At 42.5% G+C, this 26,521-nt stretch overlaps 1 protein-coding gene across 7 annotated transcripts in view; it reads left to right on the forward strand.

Moving 5' to 3' along the window:
• Nucleotides 1-26,521, forward strand: part of rbm26 (RNA binding motif protein 26) — a 158,434-nt gene that overhangs the window by 126,374 nt on the left and 5,539 nt on the right. For 6 of the 7 annotated variants that reach the window (XM_073027487.1, XM_073027470.1, XM_073027496.1 and 3 more), the window contains one exon: nt 7,690-8,592. In XM_073027487.1, coding sequence (XP_072883588.1) covers nt 7,690-7,776 — 87 coding nt within the window. In that variant the 3' untranslated portion in view covers nt 7,777-8,592. Of the gene's footprint in view, nt 1-7,689; nt 10,283-10,785; nt 10,876-26,521 lie in introns of those variants that run through there. The other variant, XR_012096112.1, reaches the window with a different exon arrangement.

The raw sequence follows: 26,521 nt of genomic DNA on the forward strand, positions 1-26,521 counted from the left end.
AGCATAGTAGGCTATTTTCTAAAATTGAGGAAAAAATTCAAAAATTGAGGTGCAAAGGCTCTTGGGCATCTTTATGCAGGATTCCCTAAAGGCTAACCTGCAGATTGAGTTGTTGGGGAGGAATGCAAATGCAATGTTGGCATTCATTTCAAGAGCACCAGAATATAAAAGCAACATGTAATGCTGAGGCTTTATAAAGCATTGACGAGGCTTCACTTGAAGTATCATGAGCAGTTTTGGGCCCCTTATCTAAGAAAAGATGTGCTGACTTTGGTGTATGTTCAGAGGAAGTTCACGAAAATGATTACGTGAATAAAAGGCTTATTGTATATGAGGTGCCATTGATGGCTCTGGGCTTTTGTTCTCTGGAATTTAGAAGAATTGGTGGTGGGGGGGGGGGAGTGGTTGAGTCTCATTGAAACCTATCAAATGTTGAAATGCTTAGAGTGGATGTGGACATGAAGTTTCCTATAGTGGGGGAGTCTAGGACCAGAGGGCACAGCCTCAGAATAGAGGGTCATCCATTTAGAACAGAAATGAGAAAATTGTTTAACCAGTGGTTGGTGAATCTGTGCAATTCATTGCCACAGGCAACTGTGGAGGCCAGGTCATTGGTTATATTTAAGGTGAAGCTTGGTAGGTGATTGTTTATTCAGGATGTGAAACGTTATGGGGGGAGAGACAGGAATGGATCAACCATGATGAAATGGAGAAGCAAACTCGATTGGCTGAATAGCCTAGTTCTGCTTCCATGTCTTATGGAATTGATTTGTTGGCCATAATTTATAACAGGAAAAAGTCTTTACTTTCAGTTTATTTATGTAACATTAAAACATACTTGCATACTCTAATGCATGCATCAAATCATGCTCAGTTATTGATTCAATAACTCCAGTGTGGGTTCTTGGTTTCAGTCTTCCAAGTCCTTGTTCTGGTATCAATTCAAGACAGTGTTAAGAAACTCTTTATAACTTTGCATCCAAAATTTGTTGTCTATTGCCTTTGGCATATATTGCAATCCTTTGCACTAGCCAATGTCAAAACCCTTACTGCTATAAAGGAGAATATCATTACTTGAACCATTATGTTGTTCTGACACACTGATAAATTAAAGGAAGCAATACAGTGAAAATGGGCAGATATCTGAGTTTGTTGGTTTTAAACTTAACCATTTCATCCAATGTCACTGACCTTGCTTCAGACATTTTCATGTCAGAATTACATTTATCACCTCCACCAATTAGTTTTTTTTGAGAGAAAATCCTGGCATGCCCTTTAATTCATCTTTTTAAAACTTGTTTTTGATCCCTTTAGCCTTTATTATCAGCTAGGTGAATGAGTTTGTGTATTTTTAAGTATTGAAAGCCCCATAACCATTAAGGCTAGCCGGAAGACAAACCTGACCACTGCTTTGTGATCTTTTCTTTCCTGATAGCATCAGAGGCAATGTTGCATTTTGTTTCATCATGTTCTTGAATTCTATTGTTAATTAGGTACATTTCCTACTAAGTTCATAATAGTTGCAACCAAGGTAAAAGTCCAATATACATTCAAGGAACTTGGAGATTCTATTGAACTTCTGCACAGCTCTTTTGATGTGTGGTTTATGGAAGGTAAATCCCTTAATTCTACTTATTATTGTGAAAGCAGTTTGAGAAGTCTGAAAACTCAGACATAAGCTCTGCCAGACAATACAATCATAACAGACCTTCGATTTTGTGCCAATTTGTTCACCCAATCTGCATGTCCCTTAGTATCCTTTGTATTTTGTAAAATTTATCAGTCTCTGTCTTAAGTACTCGAACACCAATGATCCACAACTCTTGATGATGAATGTGCTTGATTCCTTGTCCTGACACTAACCCACTTTTAAGTCTCCAATCAAAAGAAACTTGTTGCTATCTGCCCAGTTAATCCCTTTCTGAACTTGTGCATTGAGGTTTTCAGTGTTTATAAGACAATTCGGCAGTTCTCAATAGGCTCTTTTCTGTGATGCCTGAGAAACAAATAACCATTTCCCCATCTCATACCTTCATCTTCTTGCCTACCCACTTTTTGTAGACTATATGTACTCTCTGAATAAACTGCACTTTTCTCCAGTCCCTTCACAACCAGGTTTGGGTACATTACACTCTTAACCTTTTCATCCAAATTATTTTTATAGACTTTAAATAGCATTGATTCTAGTAGCATTAGTTTAGTCATAATAATCTGCTGACTTAATAGCATCCCATTTATTTTATTTTGTAAAGCAATCTTTATACACATTGATAGAATTAATCTGAAATGCCATGCAACCTTTGTGTGGCAACTTGGCATTCTATGTAATGGGATTTGACAACCTGAATGTGATACATCCATTTGCTTTTAGTCTTCCCTCTTCAGATCTAGTTTTCTTATATAAATCATGTTAATTTTTGCTGAACTGATTTAATGAATTTCAGCAATTTTCTGGCAATTGATGTCAATCCCATATTGTCTATTTTGTAATCCTTATATGCTGTTGTGGCGATCCACTTACTAGCACACTCGAACCGGCTCACAATTAGCCAACACAAAGGCTAGGTCCGCAACAAAGGGAGAAAGCCTGAGGGGGTGTCAATACGTGCCTCTCGAAGCATCCGCGCGGGGGAGGGCGGATTGAGTGAGGCTTTAAAAGCAAGGCTGTGAAGTTTGAATAAACTTTTATCTTTGACTGCAGTTTACCGACGCCATGTCGTTATTTTAGTGCTGCGTGTAGCACACCGCTACACTGTTATATTTATCAGTCAAACCACTGCGAAAATTCCATAATTGGGAAATTTGTGAAGATCACTGTCATCTGAAGAGATTTAGCAACTTTTATATCTGTTATGTTTCCCTACACTTTCTTTTTATTTAATTTTTCACTGTTACTTAAACCTATTGGTTCCCTATTATCTGGTATGTTGTACCTTCTGCTGTGAAAATGGATGTATACTCATTTCCTTGTTCTCCATTTGAATCTTTTTCTTCTGCCTTTAAGTTACTATTTTAATAGCTTCTGCATTACATATTTGAAAAAGCTCTGCTTAAACTTAATTCTTCTGGTCACTTTTCCTTGATTCTGTTTTCCCCTTTATATTGGTGTTTTGGTCATTTTTCTTTATAAAACTTTACTAATCATTGAGATTTAGTGCTAATCTTTTTTTTAGTAACATTCTAAAATGCCTTGAATTCAGGACTGTTACTAACCATTTCTGTTAGCCATGGATAGACTAGTTTTATGGACTATTGATTCCTCGTTTTTTTTAATACGTACATAATATCCTTCAAAAACTTCTATGAAGATTGTCCTTCAAAAACCTGCTAATTATACCTATTTAATTGGCGTAGTTGGCTACATTTAAGTTTTGGATTCCAGTTAAAGACTGAAGTGCAGTCTTTAATTCAAAGACTGTAATTCAATGTAAAATTTGTCATTTTTTGATCACTTTCATCAAATAATCCATAGTTATGAGATTACCAGAAATCATGTCTTGTCACACAGGACTGGTCCAATAACTATTGTAGCAGGAAGTCTTTGAATGCATATATGAACTGAATAATTTTGGAAGCCTAAATCCCTGTTGCATTCACACTCCTCATTTTGTTCTCCAGCCTGATTGAAGGCGTCAAATATAATGACCTTTTCAATGTAGCATCTTTTAATCAGGGCAGAAATTTACTAAGTAAATTTATTATTTTATAAATAATGCACATGATTTATCTACTTGAAAAACATGAACCCCATGATTTTTTATGTGATTTATTTTTTTGCAGAAGCAGGTTCACCTGTCTTGCTTCAATTCAGTGTGTTCTTACTTGGACAATTAGCTAAAGGTGTCTTAACTCTACTATTAACTTCATTCTGCATTGTGTGAATTATTTTCTTTGTAGATCATAGTTACTTAATTAGTGACTAATTTTGATATAACAAGATTATCTAAAATGATTAAAATTAAGGGAATGAACTAGGCTTAGCTCTGTTAAACTTAAGTATGAAAACCTATTTCTTGTGGAGCAAAGAAACTTGTTAAAGTTCAAGCTGAAGTTTAATTGTCATCAGTCATACACTTGTGCATAGTTATATGAAGCACCATTCCTCCAGGACCAAGGTACAAAACACAGTCCACAGTCACACACAGCACATAGTTGTGATACCACATATAGTTGCAAAAATAATACTAGCAGAAGTCCCTGAGTTGCAAGGTCTGAAAATTGATGGTGCATGGGATGTTATCTTGTAGACATGTTCCTATGAGAACAAGCATGTCTGTTAATAATATTTGTGCTCTATTAATAATCAATGTATATTAAGGAAAGTTAAGATCACCTTGTATTCTAAACAGCTCAGGCAGGGCTTGGTTCTTGAGCAAGACTAAGTAGTGTTTCAGCAAAGGACATTACATTATTCTTTGTCAGTTCTTTCAACAGACAGTGATTTGTGTGGATTACACTTATTGTACCAATAATACCATGTTGCTCATTATTATTGCCTATGAAATACTGCCAATAATTTGTGTAATAATTGTGTAGAGGATAGGAAAGTTTTCAAACAATAGTTCACATTAATCTACCTTAAAATGGTCAGTTTTAAGTATGTTAACAATTTAAACTAGTCAGACTGTCATGATGGTGGTTCATAGATCTTCTCAGTTCACACTTTTTTCTACAATTCTGGGGTTGATGTCACTCCTTTTGCTTGTCCCTTGTCTTCCTGCACATCAGCTGTCCATCCACTTTGTCTTATCTCTGATTAGTCTGCTCACTGGCTATTTATAGAATTTTTATATCAACCTGATTCAAAAAGACTGCGGCAAATATATCTTGTAAACCATTTCTTCAATGCTCAACTTTTCCCTTCCTTGTGAAAATTTCTTAGGATTCTAATTTTGATGTCATGCCATGCCTCCTTAAACCGCACGCTATTACTGTATTTGTTATTGTTGCCACTAAGCAGCATCTCGCCAACCTATTCCATGTTATCTATCTTCTTAAATTCCACTATAGTGATAAACAATGGGTTGATGTGAGGTGAGAGATCAAATTGTCTTACTGTATGATTACAATAGCACACCGAATGTTTGTGGGGAACCCGGTCCTAAAATATTCACAGACGACCTAATTCGAGCTCAGGGTTTCATAAGTAGCAGAGCAACTACCTCGCTGTGATCTACTGAAACAAACTTTCGTCGGCCGATAGATTCTACGGGGGGGGGGGGGGGGGCATCCTGTCGCACTCCCCGCTTGGTTGGTCGCTCTCTCCGGACTGCGACTGCCATGGCACGGGGACCTCCGGCCATGACCTTGTCCTCTCACCCTACCCGCGACCAGCCGTACCTGGCCAAGGCGTCTGGCAGCAGGTGAGCAGGGGGCTGTCTAATGAGGCAATGAAGCCCCCAAGACTGCTTCAGTACCTTGAGTCCAAGCACCCTGCACTTAAAGACAAACCAGTTGAGTTTTTTCAGTGGAAAAAACGTGAGCAAGCAGGACAGAAACTAAGTGCCGGGAGCCGCGAAAACTGAATTGCAGAATAGACTGGATGTAAGGAACCTGCTTCAAGTATCGCTGTATTCCTTTCCGGTCGTGTTTCACACCCCTCCACCATCGGCCGGTCCGCAAAAATATTGTCGATATTAAACCAATCTGTGGAGCAAAAAAGGGTGGGTACCCCTGGTGTTTATACATTATCTCTGCTTCCGGATTGCGGGGTTTTACTAGAGGTCCTTTCTGCCCCGGTGCACATGAGTGTAACTAATCGATCTGGGGTCGATCTTGCCTTTCGCTAAGGCAGAGATAGGGGATCTTCGGCTTAAAAAGGTTGGTGACCACTATTCTATATAGTAGGGTTGCTTATCCTAGTCTGAATAGTTTAATTTGAATAAGGTTGATGGAACAGAAGTTTGAAAGTAAAGTGGGAAATGCATCATCTATTTTGAATTATGGATCAGGAGTTAAATTTAATAGCATTTTTTATTCCTCACATTATTCCCCTTTGATTTACAGTTTCTTGGTGGTATCTTTAGACAACGGCTTAATTTCTACTAATGCTTCAAAAGTTATTTTTTAATAATTTGCTGCTTTCCGTTGTTGAATCTTTGTCCACCATTGGATGTCTTGTCAGGAATGACATCACTAGAAGGTTTCTTTGAATTTCCAATTGCATCAGTCTTTCTAGGACATTTTGATCTTGTATTTAATTGACTGTTGCTTTGATGTTGCAAGCTGTAGTAAGTTCCAGCAGGCATTTTTCTTTCCTTCACTTAGCACTTTTTGTGTTATATTTCGCAAATAGACATTAAGTCAGCTCCTGGGTTCCAAGTGATTTCATTTACTAATATTCAATTAATTTAACAACCTAAATATAAATAAAACTTTGTTTTAAATCCTCAGTTTATGATTTTTTTTTAACTGATGTTGACTTACAAATACCTATTCCAATTCATAAGTCTGTTGCATTATGTTCTTCAGTGGAAATGATCTATATGGAGCCATGCAGAGTTCATTCTGCAACACTTAGTGCAATATAAGGCCACTTGTTTTTATATGATCTAATTTAAATGTCAGACATCTGTCAAAATGTTCAATATTTGGCATTCCTTTTAAATTAAGTTGGCATAACCTTTTGAGAACTGTAGTCCTGTTGCACTAGATAATGAATTATTTAATAATCTTTGATTTGCAGTACATGTTGCGTCAGTTTAGTTCAAATGTAGTTAAATGCATATCTGGTATTAAAGAGCTAATCTACATTGTGAAATGTAAACCACAAATACTTTTTATAACAAAAAAGACAATTGACCAAACATGGGTATAGTTTGCATGTTCAGTTAATATACTTGTTTTAAATAAAAATGTTTTTGAAGTTAAATACCAGATATTTAATCCCATGCACCATCAGTCATTAGGCCACGCCACTCAGACTTGTGCTAATATTATTCTTGTTACTATATGTGCTGTGTATGCTTAGCACATACAAAGTACATATGGTGTTGTGTTCTGCACCTTGACCCAGGAATGCTATTTCATTTAGCTGTATGCATGTGTATGGTTGAATGACAATGAAACTTGAACTTGATATTTGATGTGTGACTGAAGAATCGCAGCCTTGCTGTTAATATTTTCTCATTATCTGTTCAGTGAGGGATAAGTGGAATATTATTGCTATCACTATTTATCATCATAAGAAGGAATTGCCTGTCTTGACCTGCTGCAGCCATTGTGAAAGCACCCTCAGAATGTTCTTTCAAAATGTTATGACTTTGACCCCAGAAACAAAAAGAAATTACTTTATATGTCAACAAAGAATACTGCATGAAGAACTTGGAAGGGGTGGAGTTTTCAATCCCCCTGCATATTGTCTCATTCAAGAGTGGAAGTCATGAGTAGTGGTGTTCTTTTGTACAAGTCTAATTGAGTTTCAGCCATGGTATTCAAATAGAGTTATTTGATGTTTAAGATACTAATCAAGTGAACTGATTGTTCTGAATGGAGTCACACTTCAAGTGCTGTTGCAACAGTAGACTTTCTGTAAATCCAGACTATTCTATCACCTTCCAGATTAGTATGCAGTGAACAGCTCACAGCATTATTGGTATTAATGACATCAGATATCTCATTTAATGTTGTGGTTTTACTTGAGTTCTGCATTCACAAGTGAGCTTTATTTTAATAAAAGAATTTTCTTAGTTTCAGGAAGACTCTCTGATTGATTCATTGCTTCAAGACGATGATGATGAAGATGATGATAATGAATCGCGTTCTTGGAGAAGATGATCAGAGAGTTTACTTACAGAAAGCTGTCTGTCTACATTCTAAATCATAATGTGATTTGTTTTTTCTAAAAACTAATGTACTAAAGATTGTAGTGAATTACCTGTATTAGTCCAGAAGCACTGTTTGGTATAGAGGGTTAGACCCTGCAATGAGTTGCTACTGTACCTGTAATGAAAGATTGAATTGAAATTGCAGCTTTAGTTGCAACAGGAGGCATGTATGTAATTCATTTTTAAAAAAAGAAAATCATTTTGTGAAACTTGGTATGCAAAATGTTCGTTGAACTTCAACCTGATAGAGATACCAAGAATTTACATGTAATTTACTGATTTGGTCAAATGATCTGATCAAACAAAGACCATTTCAATGTAACTATTATAAATGGTTCCATGTTGTTATGGAATGAGAGGTTGATATTGAATCTCTGGATGTTTTGAAAAACTGAGACACTCTAAGCTTTGTGATAAAGCAAAGAACTTGGCAAGTACTGAAAAGTGCTCTTGTTTGTTAAAAGTTATGAATACCTTTTATTTTGCATAGTTTGCTTTAGGCTTTACTATGTATTAGCCTTGGTTTATTTTTCTGTTGGATTTGTGTATGTATTTTACTTGGTTGATTTTAAACATTCATTGTACAACAAATTGGTCAAAAGTCTTTTGACTTTTGAAGTGTTTAAAAAAAAATAAAGCAATGGAATGGTCTAATATATATATTAAAAAAAGTGAAAAGAAAACAATGTAATATAAAAGAGAATTGGTTACATAGAAAACAAAAAAATGAAGACCATTCCAAACACCCACCAAAAATATCACAAAAGAGCTTTAACCAATTCTCCGTTTTCAATGCCCTTCTAAATTTTTTTTGTTTCCTTTAAAGGAAAAAGATAAAAGGGTGATTCTAATGCGTAATGTGCCATATGTTATGTTTTCAAATTGCAGTTTAAACTTTGACCTCTGAAAATGTCCTGCTCCATATGTTGTCACTATCATTGTTCGTATCGAACCTACCTCATGAAGCACATTAACCACATGTGCAGCTAAATTAATGGATTTTTCAGCTGTTGGTCTTATTAGACAGACTATGGATGAGAGTTAAAAGTTACATAAAGCGTTTGTACCTTGAAAGCTAGCCCCAGTAACTGCAGGCTTGCAATAAAACTTAAGTAATGAAATTGCATTGATGAAGGTACTTCTTGGTCTGGTCAAACTGTTTTTTCAGCATGACCATTTATAACTTGCAGAAATTCCATAGGTTGTGATCAAACAAGTGGAACTACTTTGAAACTACGAGGTATTGTATTTACTACTTGGTGTTCTATTTGTCTTTATATTTGTTATAAACTGCTGTTGGTTAAGTCAGATGTTTTAGCAGCATCAACAAGAAAACAATTGAGCAAAATAATACAGCAAGTATTTACAGGAAAATCTTTTTTTAAACATTGGAAAATACAAATGCATTTGGTAGATGCTTATTAAGTTTGGGCTGAGATTACCAAATCAAATGCCTCTAATATTAGATTGTCACATTGTTATCTTTCAACAAATAATGGATAAGCATTTTAATTTTTACAAAAAGTGGGAAAGCTGAAGCTGTGTTATGCTTTGTGTCACAAATCCTGCCCTCTGGCCCTGCTCCCATTTCTGGAAATTGCTCGAGACTTGTTTGACCACTTGCAACTTTGATGTTATGCTTAACAGAGTTTAGTTTCTATTTGTTTTACCATTGAACAGCTCTATTTCCATTCCTATGAGGTAACCAGTTCTACCACACTGGCTCTTGATCCATGGTTCTATTACCTCCACACTTGATTCCAATAATCTATCTGATCTTTCATCTTCTGTGTTACAAAAAAGTGTTGCACAATATTGCGAAGCACGAATCTCATTCTAAATTGGTTCATCCATTTGGCATATGTTTATTGGCCTACACTGACTCAGTTTTAAAATTGATTTGTCTTCTACCCCTATGTGTACTTTATGACCATTTCATCTAACTCATTCTTTTACAAGTCGTGTAGTTCTCTTTTCCCTTCAGATTCTGTGCATTACTTATGTTATTGGCATTATCACTGGTAATAGTGCTAACAGTGGGCTTGGCTCAAACCTCTGAAGTTCAATCCTAAAACTGCAGCATTCCCTTCTATGCTTTCAAATGATTTATTTGAAACCTACCTCAGTCCCCCGTCCTGATGCCCCTATCTGTGGCTTGGTTCTCAGATTTTTGCTTGATTACAATTTTAGGTGCCTTGAGACATTTCATTTAAAAAAAGACACTGTATATATTGGATTTTTGTTGTGATACTACTATTCCCATGCATGATTTTGCTTTGAGTTATTAGAATAACTTTGTTTTGTTCCTAATTTTCTCCAGTGATTGCTGTTGGAATATATTTAAAGGAACATTTACTGAGTATGGTCTTTGTCTTAAGCGTGATGCCATCTATAGTCAGAAAGCTTACCAACAAATCTGGTCAAGTCTGGACATGAATAGTCAGTCTATGTACAAGGTAATGATGTGATTGATCTTATGGAGCTATGAGTATTGGTGACTTGAGTGAGGAAAATTGTTTGGTAGGGAGGAAGTGGGACTATGGTGGAGTTAATGGACATAGAAAATATTTCCCTCCTGAACTGAGAATTCTCATTCTCTTCGGAGACTGCAAATGTAAATGAATGGTTGTAAGTTAAAGGGTATCAATATTAATTTCTGATTAGGAAATGCTTTATCCTTTGAGATTAAATAGTTTATACTCTGGTCCTTTACCACGAGCTCATCAGTGCTGACTTCAATAAATAAAATCCAGTTTGCTTCTGTTAAACTGACCATCCCTTCCTTCCACTGCATGTGCAAGAATTATCCAGCAGTTACTTTGAAAGTTATTTAAGTAAATAATGTTTGTCTACCTGAAAGCAAATAGTATGATACATGGCTGCAGTCTTATTTTATTATTTCTTCTTTCTTATCCTTGACTATATCCAAAAATGAATGGCCTTTGTTTTTGTTCAACAGGTGCACATCTTTACCTCAACCCATTTAAACGATTCTATGTCGACAGTATGAGACTCAATACTAATCAAAGATGTCCTGTTCATGTGACAAGTAAGAATTTGTTAATTACATATGTTAATGCTTGGTGACTTTATAATTCATTAATCAGAAGTTGGACCACTATGGATTTTATCTTTTCTCCCACTTGTCCTGACAGGCTCCTGAAGCAGGTATCTATTTGATATCAAACAAAAATTGTGCTATAGAAATTGCAAGCTACTCAAACTCATGTCAAAAGGACTTTTCATAAAAATGATAGATCACTGAAGTCTGCGCTGGCGTTGATTCCAAGTCTCAGAAGGAAAGGGTTTGAGGAAAATGTACTTGGTACATGATGTATTCAGTCACCTATTCCAGAGTCATGCCTTGAGCATTTTATTTAATTTTTTGCTTTTCTTTGACTTCAAGGATAGTTATCATGCCACCTAGTCATTCATCTTGTATGTGATAAACTGGAATACAAGCGCTACTTCCTTTTTAACTACTGTGTACTATTTATATTGATGTACTGCTGTTTATTTGTCATGCTACTGCTGAACCTTTGACATTTTGGAATATGGTGGTGCTATATCAAACACAAAATAATTTCATTGGCATTGTTCCACAATTCAGAAGCTTAGTTATAATTCATTACCTGCCTTTCCCAATCTAACATAACTTCCTCTTAAAGCTCCCGCAATAAAGCATAGAGCTTAATCAAGAAAATCCATGGTTGTTGGAAATCCAGAACAGAAAATTCTGGGAATGCTCCATAAGCTGGGCAATATTTGTTGAACATGAGAAATAGGAGCAGGAGTAGGTGATCTGGCCCATCGAGCCTGCTCTGCCATTCAATAAGATCATGGGTGATCTAGCCATATACTTAGCGGCGCTGGCATTTAATCCCTAGCGCCCGCCCTCTCCGGGTGGAAATAACATCAGAGGTGCATTACCAAAGTCTTCCCCCGCGCGCTGGCTATTTGTGAGCCGGTTCACCTGCGAAGAAAGTGGGTCGCCACATAACCCCCCCCGCAGAACCGGCGATACACCCCCCAATGTCCACAGTCTGGATCAGCCTCTGTTTGGGAGGTCTGCCTCTGCGCCGTGGTGCCTGAACCTCGACCGGCTGCGCCAAGTCCACATGGGCTGGTTTGAGTCGGTCCACCGTGAAAACCTGCTCTTTCCCCCCAATGTCCAGAACGTATGTGGACCCGTTGTTGTTGATCACCTTGAACGGTCCCTCGTATGGCCTCTGTAGCGGTGCCCGATGTCCGCCCCTTCGCACAAACACAAACTTACAGTTCTGCAGGTCTTTGGGTACATGGGTCGGGGTCCGTCCATGGTGTGAAGTCGGTACGGGGGCCAGGTTGCCGAGCCTTTTGCGTAGTCTGTCCAGGACTGCTGCGGGTTCTTCCTCTTGCCCCCTTGGGGCTGGTATGAACTCTCCTGGGACAGCCAGGGGTGTGCTGTACACCAACTCGGCCGACGAGGCGTGCAGATCCTCTTTGGGCGCTGTGCGAATTCCAAGCAGGACCCAGGGAAGCTCGTCCACCCAGTTAGGTCCTCTCAGGCGGGCCATGAGAGCCGACTTCAAGTGACGGTGGAAGCGTTCCACTAGTCTGTTCGACTGTGGGTGGTAGGCAGTAGTGTGGTGTAGCTGCGTTCCCAACAGGCTGGCCACAGCCGACCACAGGCTGGAGGTGACCTGGGCGCCTGTGTCAGAGGTAATGTGGGCCGGTACCCCGAAACGTGCTACCCAGGTTGCAATCAGTGCTCTGGTGCAGGAATCGGCAGATGTGTCGGTGAGCGGGACCGCCTCTGGCCACCTCGTGAACCGGTCTACCATAGTTAGGAGGTACCGCGCTCCTCGGGACACTGGTAGGGGGCCCACGATATCCACATGAATGTGGTTGAACCTCCGATGGGTGGGTTTGAACTGCTGTGGCGGGTCTTTAGTGTGCCGCTGCACCTTGGCTGTTTGGCACTGCGCACACGTTCTGGCCCATTCACTGACCTGCTTGCGAAGTCCGTGCCACGCGAACTTGCTGGAGACCAGCCGGACGGTTGTCCTGATAGATGGGTGCGCCAAACCGTGTATGGAGTCGAAAACTCGCTGCCTCCAGGCTGCCGGGACGATGGGGCGAGGTTGGCCAGTAGCCACAACGCACAGGAGTGTCCTCTCACCTGGGCCTACAAGAAAGTCCTGCAGCTGCAAACCCAAGACTGCGGTCAAGTAGCTGGGCATCTCGTCGTCTGCCTGCTGCGCCTCTGCCAGTGCTGTATAGTCCACCCCCAGGGACAGGGCCTGGACAGCTGGTCTGGAGAGTGCGTCCGCCACGCCGTTGTCCTTTCCCGAGACATGCTGGATGTCTGAGACGTAGGACAGATGTCGCTGCTGGCGAGCCGACCAGGGATCAGACACCTTCATGAACACGAAGGTCAACGGTTTGTGGTCTGTGAACGTGGTGAACAGCCTGCCTTCTAAGAAGTACCTGAAATGCCGGATTGCCAGATATAGTGCCAACAGCTCCCGGTCGAAAGCACTGTACTTGAGTTCGGGTGGTCGTAGGTGCTTGCTGAAGAATGCCAAGGGTTGCCAGCGCCCCTCGATGAGCTGCTCCAGCACCCCACCGACTGCTGTGTCGGATGCGTCCACCGTGAGTGCGGTCGGATTGTCCGTTCTGGGGTGCACCAGCATCGCAGCATCTGTCAAGGCTTCCTTGGCTTTAACGAAAGCGGCTGCGGCCTCCTCGTCCCAAGTAATGTCCTTGCCTTTACCCGACATCAGGGTGTACAAAGGGCACATGATACGGGCTGCTGAGGGGAGGAAACGGTGGTAGAAGTTCACCATACCAACGAACTCCTGTAGGCCTTTGACCGTGTTGGGCCGGGCAAAGTGGCGGATCGCGTTTACCTTGGCGGGCAGAGGTGTTGCCCCGTCTTTGGTAATCCTGTGGCCCAGGAAGTCGATGGTATCGAGACCGAACTGGCATTTGGCCGGGTTGATCGTGAGGCCGAAATCACTCAGGTGGGAGTAGAGCTGGCGGAGGTGGGACTGATGCTCCTGACGACTACTGCTGGCTATAAGGATGTCGTCCAAATAGATGAACGCAAAGTCCAGGTCACGTCGCACTGCATCCATTAGCCGCTGGAACGTCTGTGCGGCATTCTTCAGGCCGAGCGGCATTCGGAGGAACTCGAACAGGCCGAACGGGGTGATAAGTGCTGTTTTGGGGATGTCTTCAGGGTGCACCGGGATTTGATGGTATCCCCAGACGAGGTCTACTTTGGAAAATATTCTTGCCCCGTGCTGGTTTGCTGCAAAGTCCTGTATGTGCGGCACGGGGTAGCAGTCTGGAGTTGTAGCCTCGTTCAGTCTGCGGTAGTTGCCGCATGGTCTCAAACCCCCAGCTGCTTTGGGCACCATGTGCAGGGGGGAGGCCCATGGGCTGTCGGACCTCCGTATGATCCCCAATTCCTCCATCCTCTTGAACTCCTCCTTTGCCAGGCGGAGCTTTTCCGGGGGGAACCTTAGTGCGCGGGCGTGGAGGGGTGGTCCCTTGGTCGGGATGTGGTGCTGAACCCCGTGTCTGGGCATGGCTGCCAGGAACTGCAGTGCCAGAATCGATGGAAGGTCTGACAGCGTGATGGAGTCCAGGTGTAGGGCTGGCAACTTGGCTTCATCCAGGGAGAACGTCTGGAATGTCTCGGCATGTACCAGTCTTTTCCCTTGCAAGTCGACCAGCAGGCTGTGAGCTTGCAAGAAGTCCGCCCCCAGGAGTGGTTGGGCCACGGCGGCCAATGTGAAATCCCACGTGAACCGGCTGGCGCTGAACTGCAGCTGCACTGTGCGGGTGCCGTAGGTCCGTATCGCGCTGCCATTTGCGGCCCTCGGTGGGTCGTGGCTTCCTGTTGCGGGTGTCGTACCCCGTCGGGGGCAAGACGCTGATTTCCGCTCTGGTGTCAACCAAGAAGTGGCGTCCCGACTTTGTCCCAGACGTACAAGAGGTTGTCCTGGTGGCCAGCCGCCATAGTCATTAGCGGCAGCTGGCCCTTGCAGGGCGGGCGACAACAGCGGGCTTTTGTGCCCCACCGCTGGTGGTAGAAACACCGCTGTTCACCAGCCTCCTCACTCCTGCCTCTGTGTTGTGTGCGCCCCCCTGCCGGGCCTGGTCTGGTCTGCTGTTGGGCGCGTGGCCTGGTAATCTGACCGACGGATGCCACGCTCTCCCTCTTGGCTTTCCACAGCATGTCTGCCCGGGCTGCCACCTTCCGGGGGTCGCTGAAATCTGCGTCGGCCAGCAGCAGATGTATGTCCCTGGGCAGTTTCTCTAGGAACACACGCTCGAGCATGAGGCAGGGCTTGTGTCCATCAGCCAGGGCCAGCATCTCGTTCATCAATGCTGACGGCAGTCCGTCTCCCAAACCATCCAGGTGAAGCAGGTGGGCACCCCGCTCACGTCGCGAGAGGCCAAAGGTCCCAATGAGCAGCGCTTTGAATGCTTCATATTTGCCTTCTTCTAGGGGCGACTGTATGAAATCTGCAACCTGGGCGGCCGTCTCCTGGTCAAGGGCGCTCACCACATGATTGTAACGCATGGAATCAGAAGATATCTGGAACTGGGCTTCTGCTTGGCTAAACTACACGCGTGGTCGCAACGTCCAGAAAGTCGGCAGTTTTAATGAACAGATGAAGAGTCAGTCATCTTTGGTCCAAATCCCGTTTGGACCGTCGGGGTCACCAATGTAGCGATGTGCTACACACAGTGCTGAAATAACGACACGCAGTCGGTAACTCGTTTCGAGACTAGTTTATTCAAACTTCGCGGCACTGGCATTTAATCCCTAGCGCCCGCCCTCTCCCGGCGGAAGTGACGTCAGAGGTGCATTACCAAAGTCTCACCCCGCGCGCTGGCTATTTGTGAGCCGGTTCGCCTGCACAGAAAGTGGGTCGCCACATGACTAACATTTCAGGCCGGAGATCTGTTGACAGAACTGGTACTTCCTAACCTGCTGCACATTCCTAACATTTTTTCTGGTTTTAAGATTTCTGGCTTGTGCAGGTTTTCTCCCCCAATTTTTGTTTTTTGTCTTTTTTAAACCCAGTGCAATTTATACAACTGTGCTGGGCTGTACCAGATTGCACAGAAGGGAAATAATCCAAAAGTAGTACCCATTCAACAAAGAGAGAAATAATTTTCTAGCTTCTACCTCAGAAAGTTTCATGCCATGTGCCCTGTGCTTCTATTGCCCTGACATTTCTTTCCATTTATGTGACTGAGGAGTGAAGACAGGCAAGGATTGACACCATCCAGGATAAAGCAGCCTGTCTGATTGGCACCTGCCCAGCACCCCAAATGTTCGCTCCCTCTACCAATGAAGATTGTGCACAACATTCAAAATGTAGTGCAGCAACTGAGACTTCTTCAACAACACCCCTCAAATCCACAACCACTACCAACTAGAAGGGAAAAGGTAGCAGATGTGTTGCCAAGTTGCACAAGTTTCCTTGCCGTATTGTAGCAGGCCATTGGGCCTATCAAGCCTGCTGGTTCTTAGAGTCATCTCAATTTCTCTAATAAACTTGTTCGTTCCCACATTTCCCTCAATTTTACACCAATGATAATTTATAGAGTCCATTTAACTTAGTAACCTGTACATCTTTGGGAAGCGAGGGAAATCAAGAGCACCCACAGGAAACCCATGGAGTGAAAGTGAAACTTCTGAACAGCCAGTACCAGAAATCAGGATCAAACCCGAGTTAGTGGCAATATGCTCTGCGCTGACTCATGCAGCTTGGAAACGGGCCCTTCAGCTCAGAGTTAATGCTTAATCCTTGTGTTCCCCTCAACGCTCATCTACCATTCACCAATGCGCTGATGGCAGCTTAAGTAGCCAATTAGCCTACCAACCCACATAAATGAAAGAGGAGGAAATCTACATAACACGAGGAAAAAGTGCAGACTCCATGCTAACAACACTGGAGGTTAGAGTGAACCCTGGAGCACCAGCCAGAGAGCAAAATACAGTTCTCCAGTTTAACAAAAAGGTGCTTTACCACCACAACTACTTGGCTATTTTAAAAAAATCCTCATTGTGATCAGCATTTGACTGTTTGGTGAAACCCCATGTAATTTTGAATCCATGCCTTAGCCTCCCAGATATAAAGATACTGTTCTTTCATTGTTGTCATATTTAAGTTAAGACTGCATCGCAGGAGTTAATAGCACTATGTTAATCAACTCATATTGCAGTCAAGCAACGAAGATCCTAAAAGAATTGGAGATCTTGGCCATTCCTGTCATACCCTCATTCTTCTGGGTAAAGAAATTGCTTCCACAAAACAACCATCCTGTCTAAACAAGGTGCACATGGAAGGCACAGTCAAATTTTTATTTCTTTCTTGGGACACAGCATGGAACAGACCCTCGCGGCCCTTCAAGCCACGCTGCCGGCAATCCCCGATTTGAACCCTAGCCTAATTACAGGACAACTTACAATGACTAATTAACCTACCAACCGGTACGTCTTTGATCTGTGGGAGGAAACTGGAGCACCCGGAGGGAACCCATGTAGTTACAGCGAGAACATACAACTCCTCACAGGCAGCAGTGGGAATTTGCAAGGTAGAAATGTTGAATAATTGAGTGCATAGCTGTAAGATGATGGGAGAAGTTTTTAAAGTAGACATGAAGGGCAAGTTTTTCTTTTACCACACAAAGTGGTGGGTGCCTGGAATGTGCTGCCAGGGGGGCGGTGGAAGATGCAATGAAGGTGTTCAAGAGGCTTTCAGAAAGACATATGGATGTGGATCACGCTCAGCACAGACTTTGTGTGCCAAAGTGGCTGTGTTGTTAATATGTTCCTTATCCAAGCAATGGGATCTTTGAAAATGTGTAGTCCGGTAAGTCTATGCTGTTTACAATTTACACAGAGTTGGTTACCTTTCCCACCCTGCCCTAATCTGTTTCTCTCTTTTTTTCTCCATTGTGGATATAAAGTTCATGTGCACCTTTCAATATAAAGTTATGACCTGTCCTGCTCTCTGCTCCCCTAAATAATTAACCCTAATTTCAACCATGTGTTCTGTGTAGTGCTGTAACACTCCAAAGTACTGTGACATTTCCATTACTGAGGGTTTTTCATTCTATTTCTTAGAAAAGGTTGCAAAGTTTTGCTTTGGGCCTGATGCAGTAGATTTTAATTCAACCTTTTTTAAAAAAAATTCTATTCCATGCTTAAGTTTACCATGTCATTTACCTTGCAGTCTATTGGGAATGAGTTTAAAAACTCCCACCCAGTGATAATTTTTAGTTTGTATGCTAATACAAGATCCTGCTGATATTTCTTCAGTGACTAAGTGTCATTTTTCCACTGTTTAGAGGTAGCCTTGGTATAGGTAATGTTAATTGCTTGTTGCTCTCCTCCCTTGGATTTTTGAAAATCTCTTTATGAGCTCTTCACTACTGTTCATGTCATTTATCCATCAGTATTCACCCCATTTAATATGTGACTCTGCCTGCAAGACTGCAGCCCCTGTTGTGTGCGATAGGTTTGGTTGAGTGCTCACAGCATCTCCTGTCACATCACATTTGCATAAAAGAGGATGGATAACTACATTTGAGCAAAGAAATGAAAATGCCCAGCGCCAAACCTGTCAGCTTTGTTCTTAAGTTAATTGTGAAAAATTTGATTTGCTTTGTTTTCCGTCTTTATTATGACAACCCCCTCCCCATTTGCTTTGACTTGCACTCTCCCGCATGTAGTCTTTAAAGACAAGACAGCTATTTTACCCCCATATCTACCCAAGGGATTGATTACTTCAGTCCTACTAACTCTTAGTACTGGTTTATCTCTTTGGCTAAATTAGGCCAACATGGCAGATATGCTCACATTTAAAATTCACAAAGATCTGTGCATTTACTGTCAGTACCTTGGGTTTTCATTGCTTGGGAGACTGCAATTAGTCAAATCATTTCAAGATTCATAATCACATTCTTTAATTGATTTTCTAACCCAATTGCATTCAGTGGCAGGATTGCTACCATTCAGAGATATTTTCAGCGTGCATGTTGGTTTCAGGACTAGCACATTTTCAGGGTATATCTGATATCTTTGAATCTGCACGAGTGGATGACAGTTCTCCTATGTATTCCTATACAACTTTATACATTTGCTATACGTTAATGCATCACACATCAATTTTCAAATCCTAATAGATATTTTTATACAACTTTTATAAGTGATGTAGTTAGTACTTTAAAATGGTTATATTGCTTTTCAAGTTTGTTTTTAATTGAACTAACCTTTATAGTTGTGGCTGATGAAGTAGGTGCATATATAATGATGACAGGCATGTATTATATTGACATGTTTTAGTCGGTATTTATTTTTCTTAATTTATCAACGTTTAAGGAAGTCCAGTTGCAGTACTTTGTCTAGTTCTGGTTTGGCTTCATTGGAGACCCCTGAGCTATTGCTCTTTGTGTTACAAAATTCATCCTTACAGAATTAACAAATCACTATGCAAAAATTTGAGATATGAAATAGTATTCACTGTAATGGAAATTATGTGGGTGGGTGTGGGGGGCAACCAAGAAAATTAATCAACACTCTTTCCGCAATTTGCATTTCTTGATGTAGTGTAGACGACATGGCTTTGCATTGCAGAAAATTGTGATACAATCTGTTTTCTTGGAATGCAATCCTCCTGTGATGCAAAGTGCCTGTATTTGGTATTGTTTTCAAAATGCAGTGCATGTATGTTCAGTTTATTACTATAAAATGTTATGTTTAATTGGCTTATACCCTTGCAATTAAGTACAACTACTGTACTACACTTCGCTCCATTAGAAAACCTCTTAAAATCTACTTGAGAAAATCTGCTGATGCTGGAAATCCAAGGCAACACACACAAAAAATACTGGAGGAACTCAGCAGGTCAGGCAGCATCCTTAGAAAGGACAAAATAGTCAATGTTTCGGGCTGAGAACCTTCATCAGGGGAAAAAAGATGAAAAGTCAGAGTAAGAAGGTGGGGGAAGGAAGTTTATTTACTCTGCGTGGATTATTTTCAGGGATTTCTTGCAGTTGCACGAGGGGGCAAAATGGTAAGTGGGTGTTTACCATTTGCCCACCCATTTTGAATCTGTTGTACAGTGAAGAGATTATGAATTGTTTTGGCAGCTAATGGACCGAAAGTGTTCAAGCCTTAGATCTTGAAAAACTGTAGTCATGTAGGTATGACTACATGTAGTCATGTAGGTATGGCTAAAATTGAACTAAAAATAGAGAATTCATCTTAAAGGCCTTGTGATAAATGACATTTGGAGGTATCATCAAGAAGGCTGATCCATAATTGACAAAAAAATTGTAGTTTTAGAATGTTCCTGGTACAGAGCACCTTCTGACAGTTCATTAGTTACTGTATACTGGCCAAGTTCAAGTGGATCATTGAAGATACCAGAAGTTAATGGACAGCAGAAGATTCCAGGAATTCAGAATGGGTCACTGGGAATTAAGTGGGGAGTGAATTCATGGGAAAATTCTGAGGGCCATCACAGATTCAATGAACTAAATGGCTTCCTAGGTTGTAAGAAAATATAAGAAAAATGCCTGAATATCCCTACAGGGAACTGTATATAAAGAACACAATGACTACAGAAACTTTCTATCAGGCTGCACAGGCAGGCACCTCTTCGTCTCCACCCAGTTCACAGGAATCAACTGCTGCTCATTATCAAATTCATCACCTGCAGCCTATTTAAACCCAGCTCTCATACACAGTCCTTGTTCTCCCATCAAAGCAGCCTCAACTAGTTGCTCCTAGCCTTCAATTACCTTGTTGCCTGTGGTGTTTAGAATTTGTTCTCTCTTTTGTGGCCCCTCATGCCTTGTTGTTTTTGCAGTCTGTTAACAAGGGTATAATACATTGCTGAATTGTCTCTGCTGTTCTGCTTTAGGGTCAAGCCTCCTCTATATTCACTGACAGGATGGATGCAACCACAGAATTCATTCACCTAAATTAAGTCATCCATCGACATGAACACATGATCCAGAAGCAGCAGAAAACCTTTGACTGCTCATCACTCTCTTCCAACTCTCCACGCCAGTCAACCTCCTCCCTCTGAGCCTTGGATTCGAGTGCCTGAATGCTTCAATAGATTCCCCAACCTGATGGCCCAACTTCCTGTCGCAGGGCATCGTATACTTCGAGCTCCAGCTATCTCTACATTCTTTGGACTGAGCCAAGATTGCCGTTATCACCTCTTTCTTGACTAGGCGGGCTCTGACCTGAGCCACCACTAACTGGGACAATAAAGCCACCAATTGGTATAAATATGAGGAATTCACCCCTGAGATACACTGGGTTTTTAACCATCTAGGAAATGGAAGGGAGGCAGTGAATCAGATGCATTCAGCACACCCATGGCTCAAAGCGTGGTGGAATTTGGAAGTGCTGACCATTATTGTCAAGACGTCTCAGAGTTTTTGCAAGAGTAGCCGTCAACTTGAGAAATTCCCACCGAACTTAAAAGCATCATCACTCTGGCCCTCAGTACTGACAAACATCTTATGGAACAACCCTCCAGATCACCAGTCTGTACCCCAGTTCCATTCTCAGAACCATTTCAAGCTGCAGGACTCATCAAAAATCCTTCAGAGTCCACACAATTAGGTCCCTTAACCCCACTCCAAGAGTATGAACATCAGTTGTGGACCAACTTGTGTGCTTACTGTGGAGTAAGTAATCACCCATGCATCCAATTCCCATGTGCAATGGAAAAGAGGACCACCAGGTAGAGCAAGGGCCTTCAATATGGTAAGTTCCCCTGCTGGCTTCTCATTCCAACACCATAGCCTGACTCGATCACTTTGTCCTCCAAACCCAGATCACACTATATGCACAGGAGGCTGTGGTAGATTTCAGTAGAGCAGGCAACTTTCTGGAGTAGACTCTGTGTATGCAGCTTGGACTCCCCACCAAGCCATTCTCTATCCCCTTCTGTGTCACGGCCATTGATGGACATCCCTTGGTGTCTGGGATGGTCAGAGCATGCACAGAGCTTGTGCATATGAGCTTCAGAGAACGCTAGAGAGCCAGTCCAATTCCTCCTGATCAACTCATCTAACATTCTTTTGATATTGGGTTATCCCTGCCTGTCAACTCACAACCCTCACCTCACTGCTGAGATGGTCACCCACCTGCCTTGTATCTCAATTGACTTCACCCAATAAATCTGTGGAGATGGAGGAAATCCTTGAATTCAACAAGCTTTCACAGGAATACCACAACTCGGCCATTGCCTTCAGTAAAAGGGAAGACAGCACCCTGCCACCTCACAGACCATTTGACTGCATGAGTGACCTCCTCCCAGGCACCACCCCTCCCTGAGGTCATCTGTTTTCACCTCCTGAGACCCAAGCCATGAATAACTACATCACGAAAGCAGTACACCAATGCTTCATTCAACCATCCCAGTCCCAAGCCTGTGCAGGATTCTTTGTCAGAAAGAAAGATGGGGGTCTTTGTCACTTCATTGTCCGCTGTGTGCTCAACAAAATCAACATTAAGAACTGTTGCCTTCTTTCCTTGATGGATATCTTGGTGTTTCACCTGGTGGAGAATCTCACCAGGTCCCTCAACACCAGCTCCATAGCAAAGAAAGCCCAGCAGTGTCTCTACTTTCTGTGAAGGCTGAGGAAAGTCCATCTCTCACCTCCCATCCTAACACATTCTACAAGGGTTGTATTGAGAGTATCCTGAGCAACTGCATCACTGCCTGGTTCGGAAATTGCACCATTTCAGATTGCAAGGCCTTGCAGCGGATAGTGTGGTCAGCTGAGAAGATCACTGGGGGTCTCTCTTCCCGCCATTACAGACATTTACACCACACGCTGCATCCGCAAAGCAAACAGCATGGACCCCATGCACCCCTCATACAAACTCTTCTCCCTCCTGCCGTCTGTGAAAAATCACTGAAGCATTCGGGCTCTCATGACCAGACTATGTAACAGTTTCTTCCCCCAAGCTATCAGACACCTCAATACCCAGAGCCTGGACTGACACCTTACTGTCCTATTGTCTTGTTTATTATTTATTATAATGCTTACACCGTTTTGTGCACTTCATGCAGTCCTGGGTAGTTCTGTAGTCTAGTGTATTTTTTTCTGTGTTGTTTTTTACGTAGTTCAGTCTAGTTTTTGTACTGTGTCATGTAACACCATGGTCCTGAAAAAAGTCTCATTTTTACTATGTACTGTACCAGCAGTTATGGTCGAAATGACAATAAAAGTGACTTGACTTGTTATCATATTTGAAACACCTCACATGGTCCAGATCTTCACCAAACTTGATCTTTGGAGTGTGTACAACCTGATTTGCATTTGCTGGGGGATGAGTGGAAAATGGTATTCATAACACCCACTAGTCACTACAAATACTTTGTGATGCGTTTTGGACTTTCCAACAGTTCTGCCCTTTTCCAAGATTTCATTAAAGAGATCCTCCAAGACATGCTACACAGGTATGTGCTCACCTACCTTGACGACATCCTCATCTTCTCCAAGGGCCCCCAAGATCACATCTGTCATATCCATTTAATCTTTAAGCATCTCAAAAACTAACTTTACTGCAAGTTAGAGAAATGCCAGTTTCATACCCCAGTCATTTCCTTCTTGGTTTACATCCTATCACCCTGAGGCATAACCATGGACCCAGAGAAGGTGTGTGCTGTTGAACAGCCCCAAACATGCTCCTCAAACAGCTACAGTGTTTCTTGATTTCTCCAACATCTGTTGCCATTTCATCAGGAACTACAGCCAAATCACTGCTCCTCTCACCTCCCTCACTATCTTCCTCATAGATAACCTGGTCTGCCATTGGCCATGCTTTCAAGGGTTCAAGAGACGCTTTACTGTTCCCATTCTCCATCATCCGAACCTCTTCAGATATTTTGTGGTAGAGGTAAACTCATCTAACGTGCACTGGAACCATCTTCTCCCAGCGAGGACCAGGTGGGAAGACATGCCCTTGTACCTTCTTCTCATGCAAGTTCAACTACACAGCACCGTTATGGAGTAGGAGATGGATCTACTCACCATTAAGTGGGTCTTGGAGGAATGGAGACTTTGGCTAATGGAAAACACAGAGCCCTTCCTGACCTGGACTGACCACCAGAACCTCATATCCATACAACAGATGTGCCAGCTCAACCCACAGTTGGCTCACTGGGCCCTTTGAGCAATTGAACTTCATCTACCAACTCAACTCCAAAAGCACTGAGGCAGACACCCTGTACCAGCATTTCAACCCAGCAGAAAAGGAGATTGAACTTCAGCCCATTATTTCATCCTTGCAGGATCCTCAGCCCAATTATCTGAGACATTGAGGTCCAGATCCGCCAGGCCATTCAGTATGAACCTGGTCCAGCTAACAACCACATATACGTGCTGGTGGCCGTGCACTCTGAAGCACTCCTTCGGGCCCACTCCTCACCCCTTTTCAGCCATTCAGTTGCACGATGACTCTGGATTTTCTGTGATGCCATTTCTGTTGGGCCACCAGGATCAAAGATGTATATTCATCCCTGCCTACTCTCGATGTGCCCAGTCACATTCCTCCAACCAGTAACTCTCTGGCCTCCTACAGCCCCTACCAGAACCTTGATGCCTGTGGTCCAACGTTGCCATAAATTTCATTATGGGTCTACCACCTTCCCATGGTGCCACATTGACCATGACAGTGGTGGGCTGGTTCTCAAATGCAGACTTCTTCCCTAACCCTAACCCTAATCCCCAAACTTGCACCAGCCGCTGAGTATCTCCAGCATTTTGTGAGTGTTGCTTGGAATTCCAACATCTGGTGATTTTCTCATTTCTGTGGTTTGCCTCCCTGGTTTCCCTCAGACAGGGGGCCCACAATTCATCTTCTGTTTCCAGTGAACCTTCTGCTTCCCTTCTTCATACCTAGATAAGTTTGTCCTCTGACTATCATCCAGTGACCAACAGAAAGAGCCAAACAGCAACTGAAGAAGCTTCTGTGATGCTTTATTACCACTAGCCCTTCCAGATGGAAGAAGTATTTGTCCTGGGCCAAACTGTCCCGGAGTCTGCTCACCACCTCTGCCATGAGTATGTCATCCTTTGAATTGCTTCATGGCTACCAATCCCTGCGGAGGATTGGAAGAGGGCCATCCTAGCTGCCAAACATGCCTACTGTTGCCAGGCCAACTGCCCAGTGGTGCCCTGCCAGAATATTCCAGATTGTTCCAGCCTGGAGACAGTGTCTGGCTGTCCATTGAAGATCTGTCTAAGCGCATCGACTTTACCAGCTCGCATCCCGGTTAATTTTCCTCTTCAAAATTACCCATCACATCAATCCAGTTACTTACCATCACTACCATCCCTCAGGATCACACCTAACTTCCACCTGTCCTGCCTCAAGCCTGTTGTCATCCCACCTGAGCCTGCGCCCCCAAAATCTAGGATGGTGGAAGGTGGTCCAACGTACACAGTTTGCTGGTTGTCGGATTCACATTGTCATATTTGGGGTGTGCAGTATTTCATCGACTGGGACCCAGAGGAGAAGTCTTGGGTGCAATACAGTTTCTTCTTGGATCGATCACTCATCAGGGAGTTCTACTGGATACATCCAGATCATCCTAGGCTGTTGGATGCCCGCCATAGGAGAGAGTCCTGTCAGACCTGCACAGGCAGGCACCTCCCAGTCTCCTTCCAGCGACCAAGAGTCACCTGTCACTCATTTCCAACTCAGTACCTGCAGCTTATTTCAACCCAGTTCTTGTCCTCAGTCTTTGTTCACCCATCGAACCTGTCAGTTGCCCTCAGCCTTAACCTAGTTGCTTGTGCTGCTTCGTATCTGTTCTCTCTTGTTTTGTGGCCCCTCGTGCCTTATTATATTTGTAGTCTAGCTTTAGGGGTAAGCCTCCCCTACAATTCCTGACACTTTAATTACCCAGGTAGTGCTGAGTCTTGGCATGAAATTTCAAATCAGGAAGACAGCATAAATATCGTCAATTTCATAAATCTACAGTGCCTAAACGAAGTATTCACCCCCCCCCCCCCCCCGAAGTTTCCATGTTTTATATTGTTTTACAACCTTGAATCACAGTAGAATTAATTTGGCTTTTTTGACCCTGATCAACAGAAAAAGACATTTGTGTCAAAGAAAAAACAAATTTCTACAAATTGGTCTATATTTATTACAATTATTAAACACAAAATAATTGCATAATTACTCATCCCCTTCAAGTCAGTATTTAATAGATGCACCATTGGCAGCAATTACAACCTTGAGTCTGTGTGGATTGGTCTCTATCAGCTTTGCACTGCAATTTTTCCCCATTCTTTACAGAACTGCTCAAGCTCTGTCAGGCTGCATGGGGATCATGAGTGAACAGCCCTTTTCAAGACCAGCCACAAATTCTCAATTGGATTGAGGTCTCGACACTGACTTGGGCAGGACATTATCTTTGTTGCTTTTAAGCCATTCCTGTGTAGCTCTGGCTTTATGCTTGGGGTCATTGTCTTGCTAGGGGAAAAAAATCTTCACCAAGTTGCATTTCTCCTGCAGACTACATCAGGTTTTCCTCTAGGATTTCACTGTATTTTACTACATTCTTTTACCTTCTACCTCACAAGCCTTCCAGGGCCTGCTGCAGTGAAGCATTTCCACAGCATGCTGCAGCCACCACCGT

Source organism: Hemitrygon akajei, chromosome 2 (assembly GCF_048418815.1).
Source record: "Hemitrygon akajei chromosome 2, sHemAka1.3, whole genome shotgun sequence".
NCBI classification, from domain to species: Eukaryota; Metazoa; Chordata; class Chondrichthyes; order Myliobatiformes; family Dasyatidae; genus Hemitrygon; species Hemitrygon akajei.